Source organism: Teleopsis dalmanni, chromosome 1, assembly GCF_002237135.1.
Source record: "Teleopsis dalmanni isolate 2A chromosome 1, ASM223713v2, whole genome shotgun sequence".
NCBI classification, from domain to species: domain Eukaryota; kingdom Metazoa; phylum Arthropoda; class Insecta; order Diptera; family Diopsidae; genus Teleopsis; species Teleopsis dalmanni.
In genome coordinates this window covers 176,137,869-176,163,804 of record NC_051846.1, presented here as the reverse complement: position 1 = coordinate 176,163,804, position 25,936 = coordinate 176,137,869, and the positions used below count along the sequence as shown (strand labels likewise).

The following is a 25,936-nucleotide window of genomic DNA, read 5'->3' as shown; positions in this document are numbered from 1 at the left end:
CATAACAGTTATATTTCTCGATTATTAGTCTCACTTTATTATACACAATTATTAATTTATTGAATGGTTCTTACACTGCAATTATGCAGTTTGACAGGATCGCCATGTGGTGATATTTACTTTGGCCCTTGTTTGATGATTAAAACATATTACTATATTTGTACATTTAACAAATTAAAGTACACACACTTTCAGTAATTTTAAACTACTAACTTTATTTTATTTCTAGTACATGTATTTATACAATTATTTTATCATAAAACTAAGTGTTAAATTTGTTATCGCTACGTTGTGGACTGTATATTAGCTAGTGGACTGTATACTTAGGCGCATGTGTGTCTAAGATAAAAAAGGTTACAATCTTTGTTATTGATACACATGCGCGTTATCATTTTACATTTGTGCACAGCTTGTGCTATAATCATTAAACATTGAAAAACAATAAAATGTTATCTTTAAAGCATTTAAGTAAACAATAGAAATTTTCTGGAATATTCAAATAATTAATACAGTCCTTTACAAACAGTATTTAGCGGATAATATTTTTGCTTACATATACAGAGTAAAAACTTATCTTCTAAAATAATAATAAATCTTAAAAATAAACTATAAAATGTGTTCATGTTTGAACATTCTGCCAGCGGCCTAATTCTACATTCCAATTTCGTTTGATTATTTAGCGTTCATTGGTCTGGTCATATTAGAGATTCTCCTTGTTAAAAATGTCCAATCGAGCAATTGCGCGTTCCGTATGCTTCCTTTTTACAAAATATATCACTATACCTATTATCAAAATTGTTACTAAGAAAAGAGATGTATGACTTGCTATTTGATGATATTTAATTTCACGTAATTTAATATTCTCTTCTTTTATGACTTTGATTTGACTCTGAAGCTCTTGCAGTTCATTTGTGTGATTAGATATTAATGAATTTAATGGTGGAATACGAATTCTAGTAGTGTTCCCTATCTTCGCTGTCAATGTGGCTGCTATTTCCTTTTTCGAATTAGAGTTTATAATAAATGGTGATTTTATTGTAACACCTTCAATTCTTATTGTACATCCTGGTTGCAATGATATTCTTCCCTGTTGTGGAAATTCTAAAATAAATTGCCGATTTTGATTACACTGGATATGTGCTGATGTTGGTATAAATGTTTTAAATAACCAATTATTTGCATTATTTAGTTTTACCCAATATAGAGATGATTCCGCTTCAATGTATGTACATTTATAAGCGTTTAAAGGCTTCAATGGTGAAATCTCACACGACGAGTCATTCGCATCTAGCCATGGCCAATTACCTTCACAAACATACTCCGCTTCTGTGACGTGTTTGCATAAGTTGAGCTGTGTTTCCGTCATCAAATGGTATGAGTCCATTTCGAAATTATATATAAGAAACTGCCTTTGTATCATTGGACTCAAAATTATCCCATGCTTTTCCATAGGCATCGGAATTACTTTGTATAGTTTTGATTCTTGTGTGTCAAATAATGGTATTTCTGCCTTTATGATTAGTTTCTTATCCATTATTGTTCCTATTGCCGATAAAAGCTTATAAATAACTTGCAACTGATTATCGCTATTCCCTGGCAGCCTTAATTTATTTGGAAGATGTTCTTTGATGCTCCTAACTTCTTCATACAGTTGAGTAGGAGTTATCAACGAAGGATTCAATTTCCCATGATTTATTTCAATTAAAAGCTCTATTATTTCTGTTTGAACATTCCTGTTTTCTTCAATTATTCCCTGCAACTCTTTTGTTACCATGAAAAACTTAATTGACTCCCGATATACCAAATATGATTCCTGCATTGCCGACGACAAGATGTTGAGCCTATCTTGCATTTGTTTAAAATTATTATTTATCTCCGTGGTGGTTCTTTTTAACAAATTCACCGTAGAATCTACTACCGAAGTTTGCTTATTTATCAGATTCTTGATATCATGCTGATTTTCTAGTAATCTCATCATGTCTTTTTCGAACATTTTTCTATTTTCTGAATCCATTGTGCCAAACAATATGTGCTGCAGTGACCCGATGAACTCAAATGGCGCTCTTCTCGTTCTTTGATTTTTATATTGAAGCAAATATTTATTTGTGTCCTGCATCTGCTTTATTTGCTGTCTCATGTCTTCTATAATTGCCACACAATGGTTTTCAAATGTTTTCAGTTTAGAACAAATTTTCTTCATTTCCAATATAGTTGTACCTCCTTTATCAATTATTTCGAAAAAGGGCTCCAAATCAAAACATATTAACAGCTTCCATGATGATGATACCACGTTCATAGATCCAATTTCGTCCAAATAAACCACCGTGTCTTTGTCTATCTCATTCACTTTTCCTCCTTTAATTGCTTCTGACGCTACTCTAGATGGAATTAAAATCATTAGCAATAAAAGTAACATTAAATTAACAGATTTTTCTTTTTTCAAATCTTTTCGTTTAATAACATTTATCTTCTTATTCTCAGCAACATGTATTTGTTCGTGTACGCCTTCCAATACACATAATTTCTGAATCGGACGTTTTATTGTGCCATTCTGAGTTTTTACCGATACTACTCTCACCAGATTATCTTTTCCAGGATGAACCTCAATTATCTTTCCAAGAGGCCATCTTCCTGGATATGTTTCCTCATTCTTCACTATTACCACTTGGCCTTCCTTAACATTCGCTTGAACCTTTTTCCATTTGTACCTCTGCTGAAGATTCGTTAAATATTCTTCCTTCCATCGTTTCCAAAAATGTTTCTTCATTGCTTGAATTATCTTCCAACGATTTAATGAAGATATGTTCATATCATCTACTGCTTCTGGATAGTCATATCATCTAATATCATGCTATCATCTAATGATAGCATGCCCAATTAAAAAATGACCTGGAGTTAATATATCATTGTCGTCAACATTTGCACAAAGCGGTCGTGAATTAAGTATGCCCTCAATTTGGGTTAGAAGTGTGCTTAACTCCTCATAAGTAAGTTTATTTTCGCCAACAACTCTTTTCAAGTGGTGCTTTATTGACTTCACGGCCGACTCCCATAAACCTCCAAAATGAGCCCCTGCCGGTGAAATGAAATGCCATTTTATACCTTCTGCTTCCAATGCACAAACTGCACTCACATTGCTTTTAATAGCCTGTTGTAAATCCTTATCTAATTTTTTGGATGCTCCAACGAAGTTGGTACCGTTGTCTGAGTATATATGTGAACATTTGCCTCTGCGTGCAAACAATCGCTTCAGCGCCGCCAGAAATGATTCTGATGTCATGTCACTTACCAACTCTAAGTGCAAAGCTTTAGTTGCCATACATACAAATACCGCTACGTACCCTTTAAAAGTTTTTTGGCCTCGCCCTTTAGAACATTTAATTAGCAATGGTCCAGCGTAATCTACTCCACAATGAGCGAACGGAGCAGACACATTGACTCTATATTCTGGTAAATCACCCATAAGCTGCTTCTGCTTTAATGCTTTATAACGTGTGCACCTTACACATTCACGTATACACTTCTTAATCAAGTTTTTAAGTCTAAATATCCAATATCTTCTTTTTATAACATTTTCCATCAATCGATGTCCACCATGTATTGTTTCTCGGTGTGCTTCATTTATTATCAAATTCGCCAAATGACCTTTTGCTATAATTATTGGATGCTTTTTATCAAAACCAATTTTTGCATTGATTAATCGACCTCCAACTCTCAAAACTTGGTTTTTGTCTAAAAACGGATTCAAATTTGCCATTTTGCTTCGATGATCTATTTCACAGCTATTTTTCAATCTGCTTATATCCGTAAAAAATTGTGTTGTCTGATGACTTCTAAAAATAGCTGCATCTGCTCCTCTAAACTCCTCTACAGTTAGATATTCTGGAGACTTAGCCTTCCTCAGTCTGTCTATGAAACGAAAAATATATACTACCACTCTACTTAATTTCCTAAAAGATGAATATTTCTCGATGAGCTGATTAAATAAGTCTTCCTCTCTTAATTTACTGATATTTATTATTTTAGCTGCCATTTGTTCTTTTGGCCATGTCCTTCTATCATCGTTTAACCAGTTTGGACCTCTCCACCATAACGATTGGTTCTCTAACTTATCCGGCTCGAAGGACCAAAATGTACATTTAACAAATTAAAGTACACACACTTTCAGTAATTTTAAACTACTAACTTTATTTTATTTCTAGTACATGTATTTATACAATTATTTTATCATAAAACTAAGTGTTAAATTTGTTATCGCTACGTTGTGGACTGTATATTAGCTAGTGGACTGTATACTTAGGCGCATGTGTGTCTAAGATAAAAAAGGTTACAATCTTTGTTATTGATACACATGCGCGTTATCATTTTACAATATTTATAAAACTTTACTTTATTTACTTTACTTTACTATATATGAATGCAACAGTCACCAAAGGTAGTCTTAACATTGAGTAAGGTCAACCATAGATATACCATTATAACTATGTCTGTCTTCTTTAACTATTTCTTTTTTGTACCGAGGTGTTAGTTTAGTACTTAAACGTCTGTTTATTTTAACATCAATTATTTCACCATATGAATAAGTTTTGAAAGGCTGTCTATCCTTATTATGAGTGTGTATATCTCTGTTCTGTTTGTCTATTAGTCTTTGTATGTTATCTTGTCTAGCTTTTTCAAACATTGCGGGATCTATATTAACACGTCTTCCAAAGAAAGCTTCTATTGGTATATTACTTGTTGTAGAGTGTATTGAATAGTTGTATTCATAAATTGAACAATCGAGTAAATCTTCAAATGACTTGTGAGGGGTGTCGTGGACCCTATTGGTGTTGATATTACAAATAAAACACGTGGAGTTGGGGTTCAGCTCTTGTCTATTTATTAGATTTAATCCCTACTCTAAATGCCGTCGTTGCTTCGCTATGATCCGGAACTTCTGATGCCGACCTGTTGCTGCTGGTGTGGTTACTTCCAACGTAGTAGTTGATGGGACTACTTCCGCTGCATAACTTATAAAATTTCTTTTCATATTATTATTTTTTTATTAATATAGAAAAAATATAAGTACAACAATTTTTGGATCGGAAAAAATGTTTACCACATTGTTTCCCCAAACATTTACAACATTAACTTTACAAGGGAGAGTAACACAGCAGTTTGTAATAATATTTACATATAAATATCAATGTTCATATAGCTATAAAAATATCTTTTATATATTTATACACATATAATTGTATCGATATTTATATTTATAAACATGAACAGTTATATAAAAATGGGTGAACGCAATTTTGTAAAGATTTTTTTTTTTTTTTTCACCAAAATCAATACGAAAACTCTGGTTCACTACTAAAATGTGGGGAGAAAATTTTATTTTATTTTTTTTTTAAATGAATAAAAAAAAATTATATTAATACCAAGTACATATTTTAAATTATGTATTATTGGATTTATATAATAACCAAATTAGAATTATTCCATAAATTCTTTAACGGAAGAAAAAAAAATGTATAAAACATACGTATAGCAAAAACTCAGAGTTGCAAAAACTCAATCACTCACATTTATAATAAAGAAAGAGGAACAAAAAAAAACATTGAAACCAATATTCGATCTCTCACTTACATTTCCAGAGTTTCAGTTCAAGTGCTGAAAACTCAACTTTCAATTAAAGAGTTACAGTTTAAGTGCTGTCAATTCATTTCCTTAGGTGTTAATTCATTAACATTTAATTTAATTAACAAAGCCAACTGTATATAACGTCAACTGATACAATGTTCTGACGAGTATAAAAACTCTGTATGTCTACATTTACATACCGACACTGTTCACTGTTGACGTTCACAGCAATAAACTAAATATTCATAAAAAAAAAACTCAGCGAAGAAATAAACAGCCATAACTTCCATGTGGCTACTGTTACACATTTAGCCCACACAAGACAAAACAAAACAAACAAAAAAAACGCAACGATTATTATTACGACGAAGCATTAAAGAATTGTGACATAAAAATAGATCAAACAACCAAACAAACGAACACAACGAGAATAATTCATGTCAATTGACACGAACACCCGCAAACAAAATTTTCTAAATAGAAATATATACGTTTATTTAGCACATTTTTTTTTTTTGATGATTATTATTTTATTATTTATTATTAATTCCTTATTATTAACTCTTACACAAAAAAAATAGTTTCCAAAAAAAAAACAAAAAAAATGTATTCTAATCAAAAACGTTTTCTTTATAAAAGGAATGCAAGAAGAACACGAAAATTCTAATTTATACAAATCATAATTCAATAAATAAATTATAAATGATCAATAAATTATAAATTTTTAATGATGCTTACCTGCATCCTACCGGCTGCGCCAATTTGTCGTGGTCCTAATGGGTTGTAAAGCAAAGACATGGTGTGTAGTATATAAACACTTTATTGAATTTCTTGTGTAGACACTATTGCTTAGGTATCTCTAATTGCTGTCGCTGTTTCTGCTGGCTCGTCCGTCGCTTTTGCAGTATGCCACTATTTGAGTGCGGTTGTTTTTGCTGTGGTTGTGGTTGTTGCTGATATTGAGACTTCTGTTGTCATCACTGTTGCTGCTGATGTTGTTGTTGCTGAAAATTATGTGGTTGCTGCACCTGCGTTGCATGTGTTGTTACCTCCGTCGTTGGTGCTCTAGTATGTGTGTGTATACTCTTGAGAAATTCAATTGTTGTAGTTGTTGCCTTTCAGTTTAGATTTTTCTTTAAATTATTCTTAATCTTTTGTTTACTGAATTCACGCAACTAAATTCAGACTACTGCACTTAGCCTATCAACTGTGTAATGGGCTCAGAAACTTATGTCACTTGCAATTTCTATTAGCTTTTATTATTAACAATTATTTTAGTGAGTTTGTTTATCTCGATGCTTGCATTTTTATTTCACCGTAGTTGGCTCAGACACTTATGTCATTTGCAATTTCTATTAGCTTTTATTATTAACAATTATTTTAGTGAGTTTGTTTATTTCGATGCTTGCATTTTTATTTCACCGTAGTTGGCTCAGACACTTATGTCATTTGCAATTTCTATTAGCTTTTATTATTAACAATTATTTTAGTGAGTTTGTTTATTTCGATGCTTGCATTTTTATTTCACCGTAGTTATTCTGATGTTTTACTGCACTGGCACTTTATTAGTTTTTCTCCGAGTCGATTTTAAAAGCACGGTGATCCCGACATGTCTCAACTAAGTTAAACGAGCGACTGCTAGTCAAAAGTTTCTGTACTTTTGCGTTAGCTTCCAAAGTAGCGTGTTTGCTGGTCACGTTTTGCAGTGTCAGTACATTCCACGCTCGCGTTGCGGGATCGTTGCCTTCTGCATAGTCTTATGCTACCGCATCGTAACATGAGACTTAGTGCCAAGGCTATGCTTGCATATTTATTTAATAACGGCCAAACCGTTTTTTCCACACCCTATCGTGCATGTAACCACAACAGGGGCAATAATTTTAAAACATCTTAAGATTTCAGAAAGAGTAGAGTGGAATCTTTCCACTTGACCGTTAACTAAACTGGTATTAAGGGGTGTAGTAAAAACTTTAATTTTTAATTGATCTTTGATCATAAATAATATAGAATGGGAATTAAGAGATTTTTCATTATCTATTACAATTTGTTGTGGGACAACAAACATAAAAAGCAATTGTCTTAATGGTTCCTTTATATCTTCTATTGCTTTAGATTTAATAATTTATCAAGTGCAGTTAGTACTAATTTTGAATCTACTATGTATATATCTATATGTAAAATCTGGCCTGGAAACTGAGGGATAGTTGTTGGATTTATAATTGGATTGTTGGGATGTCTATCGTATTTATTTTCTTTACAAACCGTGCATTGTTTAACTATTGCATCAATTTTTTGTCATTTTTGGAAAGTAAAATTTTTCTAATATCTGTACCTTATTTTCTCTTGCATTACGATGTGCTCTTTTATGTTCAATCAGAATTTGTTCTTTTCGAAATGATAATTATTTTCTTTTCCGGTGAGTATCCATAACTGATTCTTAAATACATTAATTGGTGATTCTACTGCTGGAATAAGTTCGTGTGATGAGCTTTCGCTACTGTGTTGTGTGGCGGTCATAGAGTTTATTTGAGGTGGTCTAGAAAGTGCATCTGCTACTATGTTTGTTTTTCCTGGTTTATATCTTAATTCATAATCGTGTTCTTCTAGAATGCATTTCCATCTTTTCATTTTAGCGTTATGGTTTTTGTTGTTTAAGGCATAGGTTAATAATTGGTGATCTGTAAATATTTTAATTTTTGCTGTTCCATATAAAAATTTTCGTAGTGTTTTAAGGGACCAAATTATTGCAAGCATTTCTTTTTCATTAGCAGCATAGTTTTCTTCAGTTTTGCTAAGTGTTATAAATGTTATAGGTTTACCATCTTGTTCTAAAACTGCTCCTAATGCATGATTAGAGGCATCTGTTGTAAGATGAAACTCTTTTTTAAAATCGGAGTACGTTAATATAACTTCAGAAATGAGGGTATTCTTTATTTTATTGAAAGCTTCTATTGCATCTTGGTTAAGATAAATTTTTCTATTTATCGAAACTGTTTTTGATATTCTACCATCTTCTCCTCTCAAAAGGGATGTTAGTGGTTTTGCTAATGATAAGAACGCGTTTGTTCTTAGTAAATTCCAAATGGTTATGTTAAGTAAAATGTTAAGAACGCGTTTGTTCTTAGTAATTTCCAAGTGGTTATATCAAGCTTCCAACACGCACATGCACGCGTTGGATGATATATTTTGTATTTTATTAATTGTAAACTGCCGAGCACTTAAACTCGTAGTTTGCCTCAATAATCAAATTTGAAATAAACAAAAACAACTTCAAATATTTTATCTGTATTTTATGTGTCTTTATTTATTTTCAGGTATTTTGGAACTTAATTGTTAAATGTGCTATTTTGAAAAGTTGTTACTCGTATCACTGTTCAACCAAAAAGAGGAAGTTTGTAGCTTAAAACCAACACAGAAGCTGCTCTCATGTCCCTAATCTAGCTTAAAGCTTACTTCATTCTCCTTTTGTTGCCAAACAGCTGATTACTAGTGTTTGACAACGTTAAGTAGATGAAGTCTTTTATGTAGATATTACAACCAAGATTTACTTTAAGGAGATTTAACAGCTAATTTAGCATAATCTTTCACAAAGCGGCGATAATAACCAGATACTCCTAAAAAAGATCTAAGATCCTTCAGTGTTTGGGGATACGGAAATTGAGCTATTGCTTTTACCTTATTTGGATTTGTTTTGATTCCATTTGATTCCAAATTATCACATTTATCAAGTTGAACCTTCATATTGGCTTTTTCGAGGGTATCGAAACTTATATTTATATTATTGGCATGTGAATGCTCATCTTTACTGAAAATTATAATGTCGTCTATGTAGACAAAACAAATTTTACCAATATGTTCTCAAAGTATATCATGTAAAATTCTTTGAAAAATTCCTGGAGCATTCTTTAAACCAAATGGTAATCGAGTAAACTCATATTTGCCATTGTTAATAGAGAAGGCAGTCTTCTCAATGTCAGATTCCTTAAGACGAATCTGATGGAAATCGCTTTTTACATCAAGAACAGTGAACCATTTGTTTTCTCCTAGTTGAGCTAAAGTTTCTTCAATATCTGGAATGGGATATCGATCTGGAATTGTTATTGCATTAAGTTTGCGGTAATCTATGACAACTCTATATTTTTTGTTGCCAGAAGAATCTTGTTTTTTGGGTATAACCCAAATTGCTGAATTGTATGGAGAGTTTGAAGGTCTAATTATTCCATCTTCTAACAATTTTTCAATTTGTTCCTCAACTTCATGTTTTAATGACATTGGATAGGGATAATATCTAGTATAAACAGGTTCATTTGTTGTTGTAAGAATTTCTCCTACTTTATGAGTAGTATAAGTAAGTTTTTCATCTGGTTCTGAGAATAGGTTTTTATAGTTTTTAACTAAAATATTTAGAGCTTGTTTCTGGTTAGTATTCATGTGGTCAGTGTTTATATTAATTGCATGTACGGATTGAGTTACTAACTGTTTTATTCTTATTTTTACTGAGTCGTCAATAATCATATAGTTGCAATAGATGGCAATAGAAAGAATTTAAGTTTATGTTTTTTTAAATTGAATAAGTTTAAAAAGGTATGATGGGTAATTTTTATTTGTCCTCCTATGGAGTTAGCAAAAAAACATTCGTTATTAATATGTGGATTGGTTACTAGGTGAGGTTGAATATAATTTTTGTTAGAGCCTGTATCTATTAATATTCTAAGGATATTTCAGCTTTTCGTCTTGGCCTCGAAATAAGGTAGAGAAGAGCTATGTTATTCATTCCAAAAAATGAATATCAGTTAAATCAATATCTTGATATTTTTCTGATAATTCTTCGTTTGCTGAATTTTCATGAGGTATATGGTGTTCTGGGTTTTCAGTAACCTGTTCATATTGATTGCAGTTTCCAAAGTAATTATTGAATTGGTATGAATATTGGGAATAATTATATTGCTCTTGCATATAATTAAGTGTTTGCACGCAAATTTTAAATAAAAACACATAAATATTAACGTTAATTCGAATTTTCTTTATTATATATTTTAAAAACCTTTTTAAATTTCTAACAATTTTTAAACTTTAAATAATTTTTAGATATGTTTATAAACTTTTAAACTTCAAATAATTTTTAATTATTTTTATAAACTTTTAAACTTCAAATAATTTTTAATTATTTTTATAAACTTTTAAACTTCAAATAATTTTAGTTATTTTTATAACTTTTTAAACTTCAAATAATTTTAGTTATTTTATAACTTTTTAAACTTCAAATAATTTTTTAATTATTTTTATAAACTTTTAAACTTCAAATAATTTTAGTTATTTTTATAAACTTTTAAACTTCAAATAATTTTTAAATTTCAAATAATTTTTTAATGCCGATTGAATCTTCTCAATACGAAAGAGATATTGTAATCTTTAACAAAAATCTAATCTTAACATAGATGATCCTGGGTTTTATACCCCCAATAACAGTGTCAAAAATCAAGCTCTCAACTCTGTTAAGTTGAAGCTTTTGATTTTTGTATGGACAAGAGCTTAAAGTTTTGTTCTAACAGAACTTTAGCATAAAGTTTATATGTTACTTAAAATTGTAATAGAAGCGTCTTCTGTTATTGTCATGACAACGAAAAAATGTAATGCTATTTACATAGCGTCATCTCTCAAGCTCTCTGCTTGAAATTATGCTATGATCAGCAGAAATAGTACAGTTCATCTTTTGACTGTATGTATGTCATGAATTCTTAAGAAGATGATCACGCGATAGAAAAATGCGTGTATCTTCTTAAATGTTTATAGTAGCGTTTCCTGTTGCTACTTACTGTCCCAAGTGCGTTTATTAGGGTTTTGTTTATATTGCATTGGAATGTTAAGTGTAGCATAAAATGCTAAAGTATGAAATATTACTATACTTGGATGCTGTATAGATTTTAGAATTTTGTGAAATGAGTGACCCTAATAAATTATAGATTTTATTAATTGAATTTTCTGGGTACAGTGGGGTAAATAAGTAGAGGAATATTAGCATTAATGCTAATATGTAACTATATTAGGTTGATTATTCATGGTTTGAGTATCTGAAGTTATATGGAAATTTCTCTGTATTTTCATTGGTTGTGGGCCTGCAAGATTTTGTTGGCGTTTTGGTGGCGTTTGGTAGCGAAGTTAAATTGATGTGGTCTGTTAGCATAGTTCACCTTATTTGTGTGAACACTAAAGTCAACATCCATAGGTTCTGGTCGAGGTTGCGGTTTTGGTACGAATGGGCAGGGTGGTGCATTGAATGCCTGTTGTGGATATCGTTGGTATTGTTGATAAAATGGTCTATTTGGTTTCTGATGGTTCTGAGCAAAAGTTTTATGTCCTGGTTGTGGAATATGTGCTAGTTGAGGATAAAATGTATGCTGAACTAATCTACGAGGTGGAATGACTGGTGGATGAGGCTTTCTAATAAATGAACTGAAATTGTTAGCGTGGTCAGCTCTAAAATTTTGGTTTTCAAGTTTGAGGCAAAGATGAAGTGCGTGTGGAAGATCAACTGGTTCTTTTATTCCAAGAAGTCTTGGTAAGTCACCTGACAGTTCTCGTACGAAAGTATCGAGAGCTTTATCTCTATATGTTTCTACAAGTAGACGCATAGATTCTGTACTAATCTCCATGCATGAAATTTTATTTAATATTAAGGAAATATGTGAATATACTTTCTGATAAAATTCTTAAACGGTTAATTTTCCTTGAATTAATGAGGTTAGTTGGTATTCTAAAGTACCTAAATCACGTTTATCTGCATAATGAATAGTTAAACATCGGGAAATTGCTTTCCAATCTAATGGAGTATTATATGATTCAAGAGCTATATCAGCGTTTCCTACAATTTTATTTCGGATTACACTTAATATGCCGATGTATTTCGGTGTACCTTTAGTAGAATCGTAAATTTGAAGAACTCCATCTACACTTTTTTTCCATGAACTGAATTCTCCTGGGATACCAGAAAATTCTCTTAAAGAACGAACTATATCAGGGATTTTATCTAATTCGGTCAAATTATTTCGATACCGTGAATCTATAGTCTGGTCAGTTGCTGATGTGAGTTCAGCTTTTGGATTTAAAGCCATATGAATTAATTCACGACCTTGTGAATCAATGGCTTGTGAAACAAGTCTTGTAATGAGGGATGTAAGTTCATCAGTTGTTCTTGGCAACTGGTTATCGTCTTGATGAGATGATTGTGATTGTAAGATTGGTGTTCTTATTATATTAGATGGGTTCGACATGATTATTATTTAGTATGTTTTAATTTTTTCTTTTTTTAAAAAAAATTTCTTATTCAAAAATTATGATTATAACTTGTTATTTAATATTAAGTATAGAATTTCTTTCTTTTAAATTTTAAAGAGCTTACACTTTCAATTTATCAATTTATTTTATAATGCAATATATAATATTCAACATTGTAACGACACGGATTCGTCGTTTTTATTTTGCTGAGGTATCACTCAGTCGCGGTCCGGGTAGTTGCAATAAATTTGTTTTATTGACTAGTTCGAAGCTGGTAAACCAAGGAAAGTTAAAAGACCGTTGGTTGTGTTTTTATTAATATTATTTATTGAATTTTCGAACTAATTTACTCTAGTCTTGATATTATTAAATTTTACTTTACTTCCGGCCAAAGACGTCAGAACATCAGAGGCATTAAAAATCTACTCAATAGGTTTTTAGCCAAAGACGTCAGAACATCAAAGGCGTTATAAAATTTACGCAATAAGTTTTTAGCCGAAGACGTCAGAACATCCAAGGCGTTATATAAGCTACTCAACAATTTTCTACAGATTGATTTAGCCTTAGCTTCAAAACACTATGGGCTTCTGAAAGGGACTTAGCGCTGGAGTAGTGGTCTACTCACTTCGGTGTGCCGGTGCTAAGTGAATTTTGCATACAAAATCTCGTCTTTTTATATGCAATTCTTATTTGCACGCACAACCGCACAAGTGTACCCAGTAGGGACCGTCATGCTTCTATCTTCCCTTACATCATGCTTACTTTTCGCCGGTCATCATGACGAGTTCCTTTCCGAATTTCCATGACTTTTATTAGCAGTTGGCCGCCGAAATCATGCATGACTTGGTAAAGTGCAAAAGGTATGCGGCACGAAATACGGAATTCATTCGTAAAACTTCGTTTACGAATCCAAATGCACTTTACGATGGAAGCATGTTGTAAGCATGACAAAGTAAACTAAATCGTCATGGGCGATGCTTGTGCACGCAAAATATGAGGTGATCATTTTCTGCCTTACGACCTGCTTCTTTTGTAGCTTACGAAGTCAGTAGGTTGTAAGGATGTTAAATGCATGCTCTTGCATTTTACATATATTTATTCTAAAATAAATTTTTATAAAAAAAATAAAAAAACAATATATTTTTTTGTTTTAATTTATTAGAAAAATAAATAAACATTACAAAAACAATAGATTATAATTTTTTTTGGTTTAAATTTTTTTTTAAATATAAATATTATTAATTTTTTTTGTTTTAATTTTTTCTTTAATATAAATAAATAAAAATTACAATATTATAAATTATAATTTTTTTTTGTTTTAATTTTTTTTTTATATAAATATAAATTTTTTTTAATATAAATAAATAAAAATTACAAAAGCAATATTTATTGATATTATAATTATAGATTTTAAATTTTTTTATGTTTTTTTTATTTGTTTTTTTATTATTATAAATATTATATAAATAAATAAAAATTATTTGCTGCTTTCTTCCATTCTGTGCTTCTTCCGGTCGTTGTACTGCTATTTATAATAAATTCCTTTAACATTCTTTATGGCTATTCGTATATCCGAAATATACTCCTTTTCTGTATAGCCATCTTTTTGCAAGGCTTCTGTAAAGAAAAATAAGTTTTTAGTTTTATTTATTTATTTATATATATACATCAATTTTTTTATACCGAATATTGAAGCATTTAAGAATTTAAATTCCTTAAATGCTTTTTTGGTGCCAATTCCATCATAATTTAACTCCAGAACTAACGTTCGATCGATGATTCAATGTAAGTTTTTTTTTATTCCCTCCGGTTGAATAATGGATTTTATTAATTTAGCCTAAATGGTTTCAAAAAGAAAAAAATTTATAAATCGAACGAAGTAATTCAATTAAAATATAATCAAAAATTTTGTGTATTTAGTTTTTGATTGTATGAAATTGAACTTACATATTGAGCACTTTTAGTTGCACAAAGTGCTTCCATATTCCCCAATTCTTCAAACTTCTTGATGGGAAAGCAGTTATCAGAAACTGCTGTATCGCTTCTCTTTTCCATCATGTTCATGAGTGTGTGGAATTTTACTATAACGTCAATGTTACTTTCTGTAAAAAAAAGGGATTCTCATAAATAATTTTATTTTATTTAGTAATGTTAGTAATGTTACCTTTTACTAATTTCAACTCCTTGAGTATCGCGTCCTGATTTTGAGAAATTTTTCCCACAAATTCTTCAATTCTGGTTAATCGTTCTTCCAATGTTAATTTATTTATATTAAATTCACTTTCAATATTATATTCAGCCATTTTTGTATGTTGCCGAAAATATTCAGATATTGTATTATTAGTATTCCCTGTATCAGCGCAATATTCTAAATTCTCCTGAATTGCATCTTGCGTTAAGCTACCACTATTACTAACACTGGGATCAATGTTTTCTGATACATCGCGTAATGCTAACAGTTCTCTTTTCTTTTTTGCACATAACCGTCTAACATTTCTTTTTGAAAAACCTTCCATTTAAATAATTAGGAAACAACCAAATATATAAACTACTGTTGAAAAAAAACACAAAAACGGAATGAAAAATAATAACTAACAACTTAAATTAAAATATAAACAAATAATTAAAGAATAACAATTATTATTAAAATAATAAATAAATATTCCAGTAAATAAACTGGAAACAGCAACAGAACTGTAGACTGAAACAGAAATAATAAATATAGTTTTTAAAAAACACGCCAGGTATATAAAGCGCAATCAAAAAAAATGTTTTCAATTTAAATTTCAACTTACACTGGAATTCCGAAGGAAAAACAATAATTATTATTGTTAAACACAAATTCACAATATATTATAAATTTCTTTTGTTAAATAATATTCGTTTATTAATTTATTAAATTTAATAAATTTAACAATACACCAAAAATTCACAAAATCGATCCGCATCGAAAAATTAAACGCTCCGCACTTAAATGCACACGAATACTGAGCATGCTTGAATAATTGTACAGAAAGAAATACAACAACAACAAATATGACAAAAAAATATTTGTCGTTCGGTTAATTTCACGAAGAGTAAGGGTTTTTTTTTCGCTAGCCGCATGACATGATACATTACCAGTACATTCTTTTAGTATGATGACTTCTCACATTCTTTTGTAAACATGATGTCATGCATATGTACCTTTTTCATGTGCTTACCAAACTACTGGGACTACTGGGTGGCTCTGCTGTGCTGGCTGTGCGTGTGGATGTTCGCTGCTTGTTTGTTTAAAATATATGAATAGAGTTTTATGTAGACGATTTTTCATTGTAATATTTTTATTAAGATAATTTTAATAAAAATTATAATTTTATGTAGGGCGGAAATTTGTACAAAATTCCGTCCTTACAACATAAAATTTCAATATTCAATATATGATTTACAATAATTTCTCAATTTATAACTTCACAAAATTTATTTATCTTATTATTCATTCTTTCGTTTTCGAACTTGTAATGAACCTTTCTTTTGGTTCGTATAAAGCTGGGGTTTAACTCAGCCGTCCCCAAGGTCCACACAAGAAATTTATTTAGTGAGACCCTATCACTTCGAGTTTTCACGCTGACGATGAACAGAACCGTAGGCCACCTGATTGAAACTAAACTAAATCGCTGATGAGCTGAGCTGATGTTATAAATACTAATTCGCCAGACAGCCGACACGATATAACGCAGACACACGTGACTGTTAAAGCTACGTGCGTTGTGTTATAGGTCGCAGGTCACACGCCCTTCCCTGTTCACTGTTAAAGCGCCCAGGGGCCGGAGACGTTAGGTTACTATTAAAGCTACCTATCGCTTCCGACACTATGGTATAGCCTCACGTGACTGTTAAAGCTACGTGAGTTGTACCCCGTACAACCGAGATTCAGTCACTATTGAAGCCCCGAATCTTTCTTACCTGTGTCTCTCACTTATGTCGTTGTGCTGGATTCCCACCTTGAATTTGTACCGTTCAGGAGTAGCTAGTCTATGTGGTACTTTATCAATTCTGTATTTGATTGAGAATCTGATTGCGTTTGTTGAAATACAATTTTAATTTATTTTCCTTTTAATTTATTTATTCGTTATAAAAGAAATTGTTAAGATTTATTATATTAACAAATAAACAATTATGCATAAGATATAATTTGTACGTACTTTTTATTTTTACTTAACTTTGACTTTGGTTATAAAATTCAATTATTTTTTTTACAATTTATAAATAAAATTTTTCAATATTTCGATATTATCAAATATATAATCTTTGTGTACAAAATTTTAATTTATACGTATTCTTTATTTTTACTTAGCTTTGACTTTGGTTATAAAATTCAATTTTTAAAAGTTCACAATTTATAAATAAAATTTTTCAATATTTCGATATTATCAAATATATAATCTTTGTGTACAAAATTTTAATTTATACGTATTCTTTATTTTTACTTAGCTTTGACTTTGGTTATAAAATTCAATTTTTAAAAGTTCACAATTTATAAATAAAATTTTTCAATATTTCGATATTATCAAATATATAATCTTTGTGTACAAAATTTTAATTTATACGTATTCTTTATTTTTACTTAGCTTTGACTTTGGTTATAAAATTCAATTTTTAAAAGTTCACAATTTATAAATAAAATTTTTCAATATTTCGATATTATCAAATATATAATCTCTGTGTACAAAATTATTTAACAAAATATTTTCACTAAGTTTGAAGAACTACTCAAATTTCACTAGTGACACCGCCGTCTTAGTCACGTAATTTTTAGCTGCAACGGAAGCCAGAGCCAGGAGTCTTTCTTTCGCGGTAGAACAAAACAAGAGAGCTTCTTCTTGGTGAACGCTCCTTTTATCCCCTCCATGGTCAACGGTGTCAGCTGAAAAAACGTTAAAGTTTGTTGATCCAACATTAAAGCTCCTTTTCTGTACCGCACTGAGCGAAAGTTTAGTTTCACGGCGAATTTACATTTCTTTGAGTACCTATTGCAATTTAGAAGTGGTTTTTGTCTGAGTTGCGATCCACTTCTACACCTTTTCTGCACAAAGCTTTCTTCGTTTGACAGGTCTCTTTACTATTATTTTGTTTTGATCTCGTTTGTTTGTTAGCAATGTGTTGTGCCGGTGAACGTGTGTATTTAATTCTATTAATAAAATAATTATTTTAAAATTATTTTATTTTCCAATAAAGTTCCAGCAAAATAGAACACCCAATGATAGCTCAAGATATGTGTCTTATGTTATGGTTTTATTCAAAAATTGTTCACGCACTAACCAAGGATTTCCATACAATTTTAAGATTTGTCAAATTCAAAGTCACGTTGTTGGTGGCAGAGGATTGGGGTGAGTTGGTTTAACTTAATGTTTTTATAAGTATTTAACAATTTTTATTACAGGAACCTTCGAGTGAGTGTTACTTGTTGTGTGTTAGGTGGTCGTGTTGTGTTTAGTAGACAGCTATACCCACGACGTTGTAACGATCAAATTTTTGGTTGACAAAATTTTGGCCGTTACAAACTTACATAAATACAGCTAAGTTTAATTTCTGGATTTGCACAGTGATGATCTTTCAGGGATGTCTAACAGCTGGCTGCTCCTTGGACGAGAGCTCCTTTTTAGAAAAAAAAATCTTACTGGGGGGCCTTATTTCGCTGTTTTATAACGATGGACACCTATTAGATCACAATTAAGATAATTGTGGAGAAGTCTTTGTAACACTTTTCTTTTTTATTAAGTTAGTGGTATTTTTTAATTACTGGCACTTTTCTTCACGGCACTTTTATTTGGTGGGGTTTTTTAAGCACTTTTGTTTTATTTGACTTGTTCAAGTCCTTTTCACAATTTCGTTAATTTTCACTGTCCCTGCTCGGGCGCCAATTAAATTTATTTTTTATTCAATTTATTTTTAAAAAAATATTTCTTATGATCAATACGATCATTCTTTATTGAATTCTTACTTAAAACTAAATTTTATAATTTTTGTGGGAAGACTTAAACCTAAAAGTAACTATAAACGGAAGATTCAACTGTAAACAAATAGTTGGTATTTGTGCGTATTTAACGCACAACAATAAAATATGAATTTTATTACTCCTTTAAGTTTTTGTTTATGAAGTACTTCACATTTTAGAAGCGTTAATCCTATGAACGCTTGGAGTATCTAAACGATGTGAAGTGATGTATAATTTATGGCGTTAACTTATATGTTGGTTTTGTTCATGACTTTAGTTTTGACGACGTTTACTTCTCCTTCGTTGTTTACTTTATCTTTAATTTTGTTAATTGTTTGCTCCGTCGCTTCAAAAGCTTCAGCAATGAGCATCACCTCAGAGAGTGGTGGATTAGGTTTTTGCAGTCCATTTACACGAACAACATCATGTGGAGTGTGTACAATCACTTTGTCTTGCCCTTTTTTAAGCAATTTATGCATGACGAAGACGATTTAATAAACGTAAACCGTTCAGAAACTGATAGAGCAGCGAAAGCGGAGCATGAATTTATGGAGTTTGTTGGGAGTTTGTTGGGAGTTTGTTCCCTGTTCCTTAGTTTGCTATTCTGAATAATTTGGGAATGGGAGTTTTTTTTCCTTATTTTGCACCAATTCTTTCCCAAGAAAATTGTTGGGGAGACAAGTTAAAAAAGTAATAAAAATGGTTTAATTTAATATAAAAGTAACTGAAAATGATCAAATTTTTGAATACATTTTAATAAAATTATTACAATAAATTTAATATTTTCAAAGTTTTATTTTTTTATTTTATCCACAAGAGTTGATTAGTTTTCCGAATATATTTTAATAAAATTATTTTAATAAATTTTATATAACTAAATTTAATATAACTAAATTTTTATTTAATATATTTTATTAAAATTATTATTTTAATAAAAGTATAACAAATTCTTCTTTCTTTGGGAGCAATAATCCGAACATGCGTTCCATCTATGGATCCTATAACACCGGGAATGTTATGCTTAACATAAAATGCTGAAGCTATTTTTCTTTTTTCCTCAGATGTCTTTAGAACCCTTATCCATTTTGGACAAAAATGCGTTTCAAAAGTGTTCAGAACTTCAGAAAGCACTTTACTGAAGGTAGGCTGAGCTAGAGCGACATCGTGGTCTTTTCCAACACCTGTCTGATAAGCTACTTTAGCAAAGAAACGCAAACAACCGCTCAATTTCACAATTGGAGCAACTGCAAACTGCTTCTTTGCTGGTTGTAGTTCCTCAGTAAGTTCCTCTAACAGGTAAATAAATGCTGGTTTATTTAGTCTGTAATATTTTTGAAATCTATCATTTTTCTATCATTTTTTTCTTATTATCTAATCATTTTTTTATTTTCTAGTATTTCACATGGTAACGCACATAATTTACCATATACTAATTCAAATGGAGTGTAATTTGTTGTAGTGTGCGGAGTCGAGTTATAACTGTAAACATAGTATGGTAATAATTCATCCCATGTCTCTACTGATTTCATGGTCATTAAGTAGTCATTTAAAACTCTATGATTTCTCTCAACTGTCCCTAATGTTTCATGATGGAATGGTGTTGAAGTGGTTTTTTCTATTTTTAATAGTTTACAAATATTTTTTAGAAGTTCGTTTGTAAATTCAGTACCTTTATCGGTTTTCATCTTTTTGAAACAACCATATTTAAGAATGAATTTCTCAACAATTGCTTTAGCAACGCTGATAGCTTCTTTATTTTTTAAAGGTATTGCTTCTATGAATTTCGTTAATTCACATTGAAGTGTCAAAATATATCTGAAATTATTTGAAGGTAAAAGTGGGCTTACTGTGTTAATTGTTATGACTTCAAAGGATGTGTTTGGTGTTTCAGTTATATCATACTGTTCTTTTGTGTATTTTGTTATTTTAACTTTTGCACATACTTCACAGTTATTGATAAATTTTTTAACCATTTTATTCATATTTTTCCATACATATTTTTGTTTCAGTTTGTTTATACATCTTTTTATACCGCAATGTCCTCCATATAGTGATTTATGATATTCTTCTATTAACCTGTGCATTTCATTTGTATCATTTATTCTTTTTGGTTTTTTGTAAATAATTATGTCTAGACAATTTTTCAATTTTAATTCTTTTTGCAGCTTATTAAATATATTTTTATTTGTTGCATGCTTATGTTATTAAATATTTCTTCATCTTCCGCCAATCCTAGCTTTGTTATGTTTAAGTTGTCCATTTTGAATAATAACTTCCTCAGAATCAATTTTATCTCTGATAATGATTTTTCGCCATATTCCACAACTATAGTTTTTGCTGCTATTTTTATATATATTTTTCACTATTTTTATTGAACTTTTTATTTCCATGTTCAAGTGCTTTTTCATTGTTTCCATCTGTTTGTCTTGAATTCAAGTTTTGTTAAATACCTTACATCCAATACCGATGTTGCATTCCACATGTGGAGGTGATCAATCTCCGTGTTAGCTTTTAAGGTTATTTCTTCATTTTGTACTTGTGCGATTTTGTTATCTTTTTCATTAATTTCTTTGCTCATTTTTCTGGTTAATATATTTATATTTTTAGGAATCATTTCAACTAATTCTTTTGAATTTAGTTGTATCCTTGATAATGCGTCTGCATTAGTATTCATCTTTCCTTGTTTAAATACTATATTGAAGTTATAATCCATGAGATCTATTCTTATTCTAGTTAGTTTTGATGATGGGTTCTTATGTGTAAATAGACTAACTAAAGGTCTGTGATCTGTATAAACTGTAAAATTTCTCCCAATTTGGAATTTTCTTTAAATTTTTTAATATTTTTCTTAAGTCAATTAAATCCATATGACATTGAATTTATTGCTATGCAAAGTATTTGCTAATAATATAATGAAGCAAAAATATTGCAATAATTATTATTGAAATTACAAATGAAATTATCAGTATCATATAAATGTGTTCATTAATTTTGTCATGATCTGATCTGGAGTACATTATTGGAAAATTTTTATATTATTTAACAATAGTTTGAAAAAAAAATATATATTTTTTTTTTTTTATATATGATTTTTATTTAATTTTTATATATATAAAGTTTAAATATGATATATAATTATTAGTATTAAAATTATTTGTTGATGCTGTTGCTGCTACATTGTTGTTTATTATTTCTTCTGTTGATTGGGTTCCACCCATTTTTCTTTAACTCCTTAAGCTGTTGCCGTAAAATATTTTTATTTTCTCCTTGAGATATCTTCAAGAGACACTTGAGATTGCCAATTTCTTTGGATACCTTTCGTTTTTTGCCACCGCGCACCTTCTTTTTTGTTTGTTCGATTGTTATTGGCTGCTGTCTTCCACCTGGATGACGTTGCTTATATTGCTCAATTGATATCGGTCTTGGGTCTGCCTTTGGATTTTTTAACGCTTCTTCTAAAGTTTTCACCGCTGCCGCAAAATGTCTGTCAAAATCTTCTTGTGACATATTGTTTAATAATTTCTGAAGATTGCTTCTATTAATATGTTCGCATAATCTATCAGATAATTATGTTTGTTTAAATGTTTGTTCAGAATATTTTTATTTTTGTAGCTTTTGCCACATATAAAACAATTACATCTCTTCATTATTTCAAAGGTTCGTCAATTGCATATTATTTAGTAATTTCTGATTTAATAATTTCGGGATTCCAATGGTCCGTCAATTGCAGGTTATTTAATAGTTTTCGATTTAATAATTTCGAGATTCCAATGGTCCGTCAATCGCAGGTTATTTAATAGTTTTCGATTTAATAATTTCGAGATTCCAATGGTCCGTCAATCGCAGGATCGCCATGTAATGTTATTATCAATGATGGCAGGATCGCCATGTAATGGTATTATTAAGGATGTTCATAATATAATTGTAAAGATGTCTTGCTTTGAATATGCCATGTAAAGATGTGTAGCTTCAGGATTGCCATGCAAGGTTCTTCATCCAATACATTGATATGTATTAACTTGACAGGATTGCTAAGGGATTGTAATTAAGAGCCCCAGAAGGTTTCGACCTAGCAAGGATAAGTATTAATCTGAGCTCTTCAGCCGCCTTTAAGTACTTTCTAAGCTCTTTAGCCGCCTTAATGGTATTAACAGCAGATATGCCGCATATAACCAGAGATTCAAAATAAAATATAGTTTATTCTTGTTGCCTATGCAAAAGAATCTAAAAGAATCTTATTTATTTGTAAAATCTTACTCTATTTATACAAAATATTCTTATCTACTAAACTTATTATTTATTTCCTATATATTCTTGAGTAACCAATCAATGCATTGGTTACTCCCAATTTTTGATAAAGTATATGATTTTTACATGTAAGATATTCATAATATCTATTATACTATTCTAACATATGTTATCTATTTCTTATGCATTTTTACTTGTATATATTATTATAAGTGTTATTCATAAGGTTTAACATTTCTCTAAAGGAATTTGTGTTACTACCGTACAATGACCACATATGATAAAAACGTTTGGCTTGCGCATCATGTTACGAGTGCACAATCATAACGGCGTGAGTCAAACAAAATTTAAAAGTGTAATATGATCAAAGTCAAAACGACAAAGCGACAAATGTGCATTCAATAAATTATGTCACAATTGTTTTGTTACTTTATGCAATGACTTGTCATATCAAACAATGATGTAGGTCATGGGCACCACACTGCTTATGACTGCTTCCTTGTTGACTAATTATCCTTTATGTTTTCTTTTTATTATTAGGACACCTTCAATCTTCCACTTAAATGTCCCTGCTCGGGCGCCAATGATTAAGCCGTAATGTTTTTTACAGCTGACTGCAACTTTACAAAAACAAACGAAATAAAAACACTTTAGAATATTTTATGTGTTGCTCGCTCAACTTATTAATTGCAAGTAGTAGTGCCAAAAATGTAACTATCCGTTACTTTGTATTCGTTACTCAAGAAATACCTAAGTAACGAATACAAACTTTTTATTGTATTCGTTACTTTTACTCATTTTACCAATGAATAATATTTATTATATCTACTCTTTCGAGTACTTAGTAACGATTACTTTTAAGCAATTGTTTTTGCGATATAATAATAACTACTTTATTTTGAACAAAATTTTTCTTCGCTATCAAATTCATTAAAAATGTTTAAAAATATTAATATAAAAAAGTGAAATTTGGATTCATTTGGACCAGTAGGACGTGAAAAGCTAAATGCAAAATATGCGGATCAAACAATTCAATAAAATAATAATTCTAATTTATTAAATCTATAATTTCTTATAATAAATATATATGCTTTTAAAAATTTCTTTTATTGCCGAAAAAAAGCATTTCAACTTCAGTAACGACTGCACAGTAACGAAAGCGCAGTAACGAAAACGCAGTAACGAAAGCGCAGTAACGAATACTAAGTAACGAATACTGAGTAACGAATACGTACTCGAAAAGTAACGGGTAGTTACAAATACGCAAAAGTAACGAAGTTTGGCACCACTAATTGCAAGTGAAGTTTCTCTTTATTGAAGTTTGACTCGAAGTCAAACTATTTTTACCAGGTTGCCAACACATTTTTTTTGTATAATAGTAAATTACAAATTAAATTCAAAAGTTATTAACACAATTTTTATAATGACAAATTATAAATTACAATTAAAGGAATTGAAACGTATTTTTGTTTATAATAATAAATTATAATTTAAATTAAGGCATTAGAACGTATTTCTTTTATAATAACAAATTATAATTTAAATTAAAGATATTAAAACGGCTTGACCAGTTAATACAAATCAATGAATTAAAAAAAAATATAACTCAACGATGTTTCAATATGTAACGACACAAATTTACACATTAAATTTCTGTGCTACATATCGCAAGAACAAGCGAAAAATAAAATCTGTGTGTCAACTAACTACTACCGCTACACATAATATAGATAAAAATAACTCATTTGAAGAAAACTGAAGTGGATTTAGCTAAAAAATATGAAATTGAATTAAAATGTTTATTTAAAAATGACATGGACATTACCTGCGATCCTCGGTTTCAACATGCCGCGGGCATCGATACATGCAATGTGCAGAACCTAAAATATACGGAAAAAAAATGAATTTTTTTGTTACAAATTTTATGAATGGAAAACTTGTAAAGAAATTCTAAACACAACAACAAATGAACAATTATTACTGAAAACACGTTTAATTATTAAACAAATATCTATTAAAAAAAAATATATAAATAAAATAAAACACAAAATAATTTAACACTCATGTTTGTACAATTTTATTTTTTATACACGTAAACAAAACAAACTCCGACAATAACAAATCAACTAAGCACGCCAACACCAGTTTTTTTTGATTATTTCTTTTGTCACATTTAGGTTTGAATAATATTAAATATATATAATTCACAATATATATCTTATGTACCTTGTTTTGAGTTATTAGATTAAAACACTTTATGTTAAATGCTAAAGTTCTAATTAAAATTTCTAATACTCAAATACTCAAAGCTCACGTGAATACTCAAAGCTCACGTGTAAAAGAAGAGGAAAACATGCAAACACGAAAAAGACACAAGTACACAATAGAACACAAAAAGTTCAACTTCACGGCGAAGTTAAGTACAGCAATTAATACCGGTGCGCTACACCAAAAAGCTTCGGTATGTTCGATATAAAAGGAGGAACATTTCATATGATAGGGGACTTGGTTTTTGACAAGTGAAGAAACAAGTACTCTGGTTCATCTGGCCTTCCGGTAAATTTTACCAAGAACTTGAATTTTTACTTATCCAAAGACAAGTACACTGGCCTATTGGTCTTCTGGCACATTTTGCCAAAACCTGGCTCCTTCAGCCAAACGTAGTTAGGAATTATCCTTGTCTTATGTGTATTATTTTTAACCTGGCTCATTCGGCCAAATGATTCTTTGTTTTCACAGCACAGAGTAATCGGTTTTTTTTTACAACAACAGGACCCAGGACGTCACGCTGTCCTGCCAGAAATCTTTTAACGA

General features: G+C 30.3%; 2 protein-coding genes across 2 annotated transcripts; both read right to left on the bottom strand.

The window, feature by feature from the left end:
* Positions 1 to 700: 700 nt before the first annotated feature.
* LOC119666782 lies at positions 701 to 2,014 on the bottom strand. The gene has a single exon (XM_038076061.1). It carries the CDS (start codon positions 2,012 to 2,014, stop codon positions 701 to 703), a length of 1,314 nt encoding a protein of 437 aa, XP_037931989.1.
* Positions 2,015 to 2,854: 840 nt separating this feature from the next.
* On the bottom strand, positions 2,855 to 3,757 carry LOC119666781. Its single transcript, XM_038076060.1, has one exon. The coding sequence runs from the start codon at positions 3,755 to 3,757 to the stop codon at positions 2,855 to 2,857; it is 903 nt and encodes a 300-aa protein (XP_037931988.1).
* Between the last annotated feature and the right edge of the window lie 22,179 nt (positions 3,758 to 25,936).